Raw genomic sequence first — 9,183 nt, forward strand, 5'->3', positions numbered from 1 at the left:
ATTTAAACCAAATCCTAGCACATGATGATTATAACATGATGAGCCTCCAGACCTAGTCTCTATCTCTTATTGTGTTCTTTTTAATAAAGTGATTTATTGAATATATAATTCTATCTCAGTGTTTACATATTTGTAAGACTTTCTCTATCAATCCCCAAACCAGTACATATACCCCTTTGCCATGTGTTTTTGCTTGGAGGGAAATATGGTCGCACGCATAGCATGTGCCTAATTTATATACCTTGAACGAATAATGTAAGGGAGATGCAGGATGGGGTTGAGTTGGGAGTGTTTTAGACATTTCCTGGGTGGTAAATTGATGTTCCCAGTTGAAATAATGAACCTGGGGTCATGCAGATGGAATTGGTCAGTTTTACATTCCACTGTCTGTGTTAGTTACCAGCGTATCTCCAGCAACAACCACAATGCCTGACATATAGTGAAGCATAATACCTATTTGATGAATAAATAAATCACTGATTTGACTAACAATATGTGTTATGCCTGAACTCTCACTATGGAGTTGAAATACTAATGGGAAGGGTAGGAAAAGAAAGGCCATGGTGAGTGGGAGAGGGGAGAGGATCAGAAAAATAACTAATGGGTACTAGGCTTAATACCTGGGTGATGAAATCATTTGTACACCAAACCGCCATGACACAAGTTTACCTACGTAACAAACATGCACATGCATCCCTGAACTTAAAGTAAAAGAAACACACACACACAAAGAGAATCAGGAGAGAGAGTCAGAAGTGTGGTAGGTCTCCAGAGCCAAGGAAGAATCCTTAAATAAAATGAGAATTGAAGCCAGGCATGGTGGCTCCATTCCTGTAATCCCAGCACTTTGGGAGGCCGAGGCAGGCAGATCACCTGAGGCCAGGAGTTTGAGACCAGGCTGGTCAACATGGTGAAACCCTGTCTCTACTAAAAATACAAAAAATTAGCTGAGCGTGGTGGCACATGCCTGTAGTCCCAGCTACTCGGGAGATGGAGGCAAGAGAATCACCTGAACCCAGGAGGTTGCAGTGAGCCGAGATCACACCACTGCACTCCAGCCTAGGTGACAGAGGGAGACTCCGTCTCAGAAAAAAAAAAAAAAAAAAAGAGAGACAGAATTGGGAGTCCCAATAAAGATACAATTTGAAACAGAAATGTAAATTAAACTTATAGAAAGAAGTTTTCAGTAACTTGGATCTAAAAGGTTATGATTTACTTTAAAGAGAAGGAAAGGAAGGGAAGGGAGGGGAAGGGAGGGGAGGGGAGGGGAGGGGAGGGGAGGGGAGGGGAGAAGGAAAGGAGGCATGGTGTCACAGTCTTGATCTTTGGGAAACTGACCACCGAAGATTCCTCAGGTGGTGGTGACAGAAAGTAGCCAGCAGTCAACACCGTGGACCCTTCAACATGGAGGGATTTGATTTGTGTCCCAGCGTTCTGGCTCATTTCAGCCTCTGTAAGGCCCCATCTCAGTTCAGCAGAGCATCCCAGTCCAGAGTGCAGGGAATCCTGGCTGAGCAGTTTGTCCTCTGCGGCGTCTTTGCCTTGCACTGCCCGGCTTGCCTCCCCACTGTGCGCTGCTGCCCATGCTCTCTAGCGTGGGGCATTGCTTTCCTTCCAGATTCTGGCCCTGAGGCTCCACTTCCCCACGTGTCACCCTCCGCTAGCTCCTTTGGCAGCAGGCGCCCCAGGGATGGGTTCACTGATGATGACATCCTGTTTGGCCCAGCTTTGGCCTCCTTTTCTCATATGTGGTCTGCGTGGTCAGATTGCAGCAGGTGTGGGCCTCGCCTTTCCTGCAGGCAGAAGCAGCAGCCTGGAGTCCCCTGTCTTGCTTCTTAGACAGACAATGTCTCATTGACACAGCCCCTTCTTTCCACAGCCAGCCCCTTGTTTCGTGTCCCGAGTCCTTGTTATTTTCTCTGGCCATTTCTTGCATGTGTGCAGTAGGTCAGGGCATGTGTCTTGGTACTGCATCTGATCCCTCTCCTGGTCCCTTGCCCCTTCTTCCATATTCTCTACCCAACAAAAAGTGCCTCTTCCTATCAATATTCCAAGCTGGAAAGCCGAGAGTCACCCTTGTCTCCTCTTTCTCTGTCATCTCCTACACCTGTTAAATCACCAACTGTAGTCTACGTTAAATTTTATGTGCATCTGCCTCTCACCACTCCCACTGCCTGTCAGGTTCTTATGGTTTCTCACCATGACAACTAGAGGAGGGTCCTAGCAACTCTTTTTTCTTTTCTTATTTATTTATTTAGAGACAAGGTCTCACTCTGTGGCCCAGGCTGGAGTGCAGTGGCTGATCTTGGTTCACTGCAACCTTGGCTTCCCAGGCTCAAGCAATTCTTTGCCTCAGCCTCTCAAGTAGCTGGTATTATAGTCATGTGCCACCACACCCGACTAATTTTTTGTATTTTTCATGGAGATGGAGTTTCACCATGTAGGCCAAGTTGGTCTTGAACTCCTGGCCTCAAATGATCTGCCTGCTTTGGCCTCCCAAAGTGCTGGGATTACAGGCATGAGCCACCATGCCTGGCCTAGTTTTGTCTCTTTTTAATCTATCCCATGATACAGCATCCAATATAATTTTGCTAAAGCTCAAAATCATTCATTGTTTCTCTCCTTTTAAAATCTTGCAAACATTCTACATCATTTCTGGCATGAAATGGAAGCTTCTCTGTAACTTGACCCCTGTTTACCTCTTTGCCCTCAAGGCTTGCAAGTTTGTTATATAGGTAAATTGCGTGTTGCGGGAGTTTGGTGTACAAATTATTTCATCACCCAGGTAATAAGCATAGTATCCGACAGGTAATTTTTTTAAATCCTCTCCCTCCTCCCACCCTTCACCCTTGAGTCAGCCCCAGTGCCTGCTGTTCCCTTCTTTGTGTCCATGTGTACTCAATGTTTAGCTTCCACTTACAAGTGAGAACATGCAGTATTTGGTTTTCTGTTCCTGCATTAGTTCACTTAGGATAATGGCCTCCAGCTCCATCCATGTTGCTACAAAGGGCATGATCTTGTCCTTTTTTTAATGACTGAGAAGTATATATACCACATTTTCTTTATCTGGTCTATCATCGATGGGCATTTAAGTTGATTCCATGTCTTTGCTATTGTGAATAGTGTTGCGATGAAATACATGTGCACATGTCTTTATGGTAGAATGATTTCTATTCCTTTGGGTATATACCTAATAATGGGATTGCTGGGTCGAATGGTAGTTCTGTTTTAAGTTCTTTTAGAAACCGCCAAACTGCTCCCCACAATGGCTGAACTAATTTACATTCCCACCAGCAGTGTATAAGTGTTCCTTTTCTCTGCAACCTCACCAGCATCTGTTATTTTTTGACTTTTTAAAAATAGCCATCCAGACTGGTTTGAGACAGTATCTCATTGTGGTTTTGATTTGCATTTCTCTAATGATTAGTGGTGTTGAGTATTTTTTTGTATGTTTATTGACCATGTGTATGTCTTCTTTTGAAATGTATCTGTTTATGTTCATTGCCCACTTTTTAATGGAGTTGTTCGTATTTTGCTTGTACATTTGTTTAAGTTCCCTATAGATTCTGGATACTAGACCTTTGTCAGATGCATAGTTTGTAAATATTTTCTCCCATTCTGTACATTCTCTTTACTTTGCTGATAATTTCTTTTGCTGTGCAGAATCTCTTTAGTTTAATTAGATCCGATTTGTCAGTTTTTCATTTTGTTGGAATTTGCTTTTGGCATCTTCATCATGAAATCTCTGCCAGATCCTATGTCCAGAATGGTATTGTCTAGGTTATCTTACAGGATATCATATTTTTTATAGTTTTACAGTTTTCGGTTTTGCATTTAAGTATTTAATCCATTGTGAGTTGATTTTTATTTTTTTATTTTTATTTTTATTTTTTTTTATTTTTTTTATTTTTTTATTTTTTTTTTGAGACGGAGTCTCGCTCTGTCGCCCAGGCTGGAGTGCAGTGGCGCGATCTCGGCTCACTGCAAGCTCTGCCTCCCGGGTTCACGCCATTCTCCTGCCTCAGCCTCCCGAGTAGCTGGGACTACAGGCGCCCACAACCGCGCCCGGCTAATTTTTTGTATTTTTAGTAGAGACGGGGTTTCACCGTGGTCTCGATCTCCTGACCTTGTGATCCGCCCGCCTCGGCCTCCCAAAGTGCTGGGATTACAGGCGTGAGCCACCGCGCCCGGCCTGTGAGTTGATTTTTATACACAGTGTAAGGAAGGAATCAGTTTCAATCTTTTGCATATGTCTAGCCAATTATCCCAGTATCATTTATTGAATGGGAAGTCCTTTCCCCATTGCTTGTTTTTGTTAACTTTGTCAAAAATCAGATGGTTGCAGGTATGCAGCATTATTTCTGAGCTCTCTATTTTGTTCTATTGGTCTATGTGTCCGTTTTTGTACCAGTACCATGCTGTTTTGGTTACCGTATCCCTGTAGTATAGTTTGAAGTCATGGCTCCTTCTTTTTACGCTTCTTTCTTTCTTTTTTTTTTTTTTTTTTTGATACGGTATCTCACTCTGTTGCCCAGGCTGGAGTGCAGTGGCACGATTTCGGCTCACTGCAAGCTCTGCCTCCTGGGTTCACACCATTCTTCTGCCTCAGCCTCCTGAGTAGCTGGGACTACAGGCGCCTGCCACCAAACCGGGCTAATTTTTTGTATTTTTAGTAGAGACAAGATTTCACCATGTTAGCCAGGATGGTCTCAATCTCCTGACCTCGTGATCCACGCGCCTTGGCTTCCCAAAGTGCTGGGATTACAGGCTTGAGCCACCGCTCCCAGCCTACTCTTCTTTTTTCTTTCTCAGAGAAGAGTGGGGTTAGGGGTGAGCAGGCAGGTTAGAGTAGTAGAGCTAAAGGCAGATAGAGATCTTGATCCAATTATCCTCATTCCCCTCATTTGCCCAACTTCACACACTCCTGTATTCAGGGCCTTTGTAATCTTCTGTACAGGTGCCCAGCAGCTGTCAAAGCAGCCAGGGCTTAACATAAGCACGGGTATTCCCTATGGACTGGTTGGGACACACCCACATTCTTAGTTTACATATTTTGTCTGTAACATGGATAAACTCATTACTACGTATACAGTTCTGTTTTGCTTTGCTTTGCTTTGTTTTTGAGACAGGGTCTCGTTCTGTCACCCAAGCTGGAGTGCAGTGGCACAATTACCACTCACTGCAGCCTGGACTTTCGTGGGCTCAGGTGATCCTCCCACCTCAGCCTCCTGAGCAGCTGGGACTACAGGTGTGCATCACCACTCCTAGCCAAATTGTTTTTGGTATTTTTTTGTAGAGACAGGGTTTTACCATGTTGCCCAGGCTGGTCTCAAACTTCTGGGATCAAGCAATCCACCTACCATGGCCTCCCAAAGTGCTGGATTACAGGTGTGAGCCACTTCACCCAGCTCAATCCTGTTTTTATACTAGAAGAACATTCTCTATCTGGGTCTTCCAAACTCGATTCTTACTGGTTTATATGTCCTGTTCTTTTGTTGGTCCAAGAAAATATCCTGAAGTCTTTATTTCTTCTCCGTTCCCTCCTTGTTCTAGGACAGACTAGCCCTGTCTCTTTCCTGAATTAAGTTTGAGTACAATTGGTCTTTGAGTGTGGAATAGCTCCTAGCAGTCTATCAGTCAGTGGTTTCTGTTTGTGGTCACACTCTATGTTTATTCTGGAGACTACAGCATGGAATGAAAATGGACTTTGGAGTCAGATGAATCTTGATTCAGATCTTGGCAGTGCCACTCATCAGCTCTGTGGCACTGAGCACATCAGTGGACCACTCTCTGATCCTCAATTGTCTTATCTGTAAAATGAGATGACACACCCCTGCTCAGGGCTATGGTCGGATTAGAGATGATATGTGTAAGACAGCTTTCCCAGTGCCAGGTACACGCTGTGTCCAATAAGAAGTTACAAATGTTCCTGAGTCACCCCACTGGATCCCTCTGCACATCCAATGCTGGACTCTTCATGCCCAAGGAAACATACAGAGCACAAAATTCAGTGGCACTCAGCTCAGCAGAAGAAGGCACAGGAAAGAGATGGGGGGGGGGGTCTTGGCTCCCCCTTTGTTCTTGGGGCCAGGCTTGTGGCCAGCCTGGAAAGACTGACATGAACCCTCCAGCATCTGGGGGTGCCAATCACCAAGAGCAGCACAGTTGTTGTCTACAAGCCACTTATAGCAGGTGTGAACATTTCATCTTTCCTCTGTGGTTTGCAATTCTCCCCCCAGGTCTCGGTCACTTCCTTTGGTGGTACCACTTCCCTTTTCTTCTAGCCTGCAGTTCCCTCAGCTTTCCTCTATGATGACATCGCCCTGGGGAAGAGAAGCTGAGAGGAACTCCTCACTCAGCTAGCTTCAGGAGCCACGACATCATCTCTACCATGGAAATTCCACTCGCTCTGCTGAGCCCCCACATTTGTCCCAGGCCTCAGAGTCTCTATAAAGAGAGATTCCCAACTCAGTATCAGCACAGGACACAGCTGGGTTCTGAAGCTTCTGCGTTCTGTAGCCTCACCTCTGAGAAAACCTGTCTTCCACCCACACCATGAAGCTGTGCGTGACGGTCCTGTCTCTCCTCGTGCTAGCAGCTGCCTTCTGCTCTCCAGCACTCTCAGCACCGAGTAAGTCCACTTTCGCAGCTGCTGTTTCCAGAGCCGAGGTGCAGGCAGAGTCTTTTATTCTAGTCGTGGCTGGTCAAACAGTGGGATCTGGGGATGGGACAAAAGGCAGCTAGGAAGATTGCCACGAAGTCTGCGCTAAATGTAGAGTCTAGTATTCAATAACATTCAAGTTCGTATTTTCTCAAGAATTAGCAACTAGCAGAGGAAAAAGATGGGCTGGAAGTCAGACTGTTGAATTGGCTCTGCCTCTAATTACTTGTTCAAGCAAGCCCCTGTCCCTCTCTGTGCTTTGGTTTTCCCATCTGTCACATGAAGGGAGTGTGATGTGTTCTGAGACTGAATCCAGTTCCAGTCTTCTAGATTTCTTTCTTGTTCTTGTCTGAAGATCCAGTATTCAGAATAAGACTCCCGCTCAGGTGAGGTGGGAATGGATACAAGGGACCATATTTGTGGTTCCAGTAGCTCCACAGGGATGCTCAAAGAAGACACAAAACTAGAAGCCAAAATAAAGAGCTCCCATGTGCAGTGTTGATCTCACCCTGGCCTTTCCTTTCAGTGGGCTCAGACCCTCCCACCTCCTGCTGCTTTTCTTACACCGTGAGGAAGCTTCCTCGCAACTTTGTGGTAGATTACTACGAGACCAGCAGCCTCTGCTCCCAGCCAGCTGTGGTGTGAGTATCAACCCCTGGGCTGCTCTGGGAGGCAAGGGTGAGGGCTGGATTTTAAAAGGGGGCCTGTTTTGGGGAGGGGGTGATTGAGCAGTGGGGAGGCAGTTCTCAGGGCCGAAGGCTTCCCCGAGAGCAGTGAGGACACAGGTCATGAACTCACTTTTCAAGTGCTGAAGGCGGCTGAGCAGGAGCCGAGAGAGAAGGGGTTTCTGGGGAGGAAGTTATCCCGAGGACAGGAAAGCAGGGGAAGTCGGACAGGTCACATGAGATAGGGACTGATTTCTCAAACCGTGCTAGAAAGACATGTGGAAAAGTCACTGCCAGGCTGGCAGGGAATGGGGAGATCTATTCATATTGATTGTAATGCCCACTGGTTCCTAATCTGGGAAACCCCTGGGGCCCACAGCTAACTCCAGTGGGTGGAAGTTACAGGGAGTCTGGTTCCAGTGCTGCCCCGGGAAGGATCCCATGCACCAGAGCTGCCCACGTGGACCATGGTCAGGCAGAGGAAGATACCGACCCCAGGCAAGGGAAAAAGCCAGATGACCTCAAAGGTCTCATGGGATTCTCATCTGTCCGCTCCTTGTTCTACAGATTCCAAACCAAAAGAGGGAAGCAAGTCTGCGCTGACCCCAGTGAGACCTGGGTCCAGGAGTACGTGTATGACCTGGAACTGAACTGAGCTGCCCAGAGACAGGAAGTCTTCCGGGAAGGTCACCTGAGCCTGGACGCTTCTCCATGAGACGCATCTTCTCCACACTCAGGACTCCTCTCCGCAGTTCCTGTCCCTTCTCTTAATTTAATCTTTTTATGTGTCGTGTTATTGTATTAGGTGTTATTTCCATTATTTATATTTGTTTAGCCAAAGTGTCTCCTATGGAGATGGTCCACCGTCACTGTTTCTCTGCTGCTGCAAATACATGGATAACACCGTTAATTCCATGTGTTTTCATAATAAAACTTTAAAATAAAATGCAGACAGTTTCTTTGTGATTTTAATTTGATTTGGGGGTAAAAGGAATTGCCTGGTACTATCGGAGGGGCAAACTACAGTTTCCAAAAGGAGTAAGAATGAGCAATTGCTGCATCCTTAATATGAGCTCTGGGCTGAGCACTCTTCATACATCTCACTGCGTACTTTCAACAAGGGTTTTAACACCCTTATGAAGTAGGGACTGTTGTCCCCAGTTTCACAGTTAAGGAAACAGAGGCAGAGAGGTGAAGTGACTTGTTGAGGCTCGTAGGTCGACTTGGGGAGTGTCATGAAAGAATGCCCCAAAAAAGGAGCTTATCATTTCAACATCTTGAGGGGAAGTTGTAAACAGGGGAAGCAGCACAGCAAAGCGGGAAGAAGAGTGAGAAAACTGTCTTCATCATCTGATCACCAGCATAACATTGGGAAAGTCATCTTGCCTTATTAGACCTCAGTGTTCACACCTGTGAAATGGGGATAACATTAACCATTTCGAAGGGCTGTTGTGAGGTGATATGTAAAGCACCCATCATGGGACCGGGCACCTGGAAGATTCTCTCCTTCCCTCTGTGAGCTTCAGCCTTTTCGCTTAAAATGGACCTAGCAGTTATCAGGGTCATCATGAGGATTAGATTAGTTAGTTGACGGATCAGCACTCTAAAGCCCAAGCTACAGTGAAGTGTTGTCATGAGGACAGAAGGATGGAGGTCTGTTTCGTTTTTTTTTTTTTTTTTTGGCAGAGTCTCGCTCCTTCGCCCGGGCTGGAGTGCAGTGGCACAATCTCAGCTCACTGCAAGCTCCGCCTCCCGGGTTCATGCCATTCTCCTGCCTCAGCCTCTGGAGGAGCTGGGACCACAGGGGTCCGCCACCACGCCCGGCTAATTTTTGTATTTTTAATAGAGACGGGATTT

General features: G+C 46.1%; 1 protein-coding gene across 1 annotated transcript; it reads left to right on the forward strand.

The window, feature by feature from the left end:
• Nucleotides 1-6,314: 6,314 nt before the first annotated feature.
• Nucleotides 6,315-8,276, forward strand: LOC135967628 (C-C motif chemokine 4). The gene is made up of 3 exons (XM_065531192.2): nt 6,315-6,631; nt 7,188-7,302; nt 7,894-8,276. The coding sequence occupies exons 1-3, from the start codon at nt 6,556-6,558 to the stop codon at nt 7,979-7,981; spliced, it is 279 nt and encodes a 92-aa protein (XP_065387264.1). The 5' UTR covers nt 6,315-6,555; the 3' UTR covers nt 7,982-8,276.
• Nucleotides 8,277-9,183: the final 907 nt, after the last annotated feature.

The sequence above is a fragment of the Macaca fascicularis genome, chromosome 16, assembly GCF_037993035.2.
Source record: "Macaca fascicularis isolate 582-1 chromosome 16, T2T-MFA8v1.1".
In the NCBI taxonomy this organism is placed as follows: Eukaryota; Metazoa; Chordata; class Mammalia; order Primates; family Cercopithecidae; genus Macaca; species Macaca fascicularis.

Excerpts from the sequence above, each read along its gene's own strand:
- LOC135967628 (XM_065531192.2), top strand. The coding sequence starts at position 6,556 with ATGAAGCTGTGCGTGACGGTCCTGTCTCTCCTCGTGCTAGCAGCTGCC. Across the intron at positions 6,632-7,187 it reads TCCAGCACTCTCAGCACCGA|TGGGCTCAGACCCTCCCACC; the intron begins GTAAGTCCACTT and ends CTTTCCTTTCAG. Across the intron at positions 7,303-7,893 it reads TGCTCCCAGCCAGCTGTGGT|ATTCCAAACCAAAAGAGGGA; the intron begins GTGAGTATCAAC and ends CTTGTTCTACAG.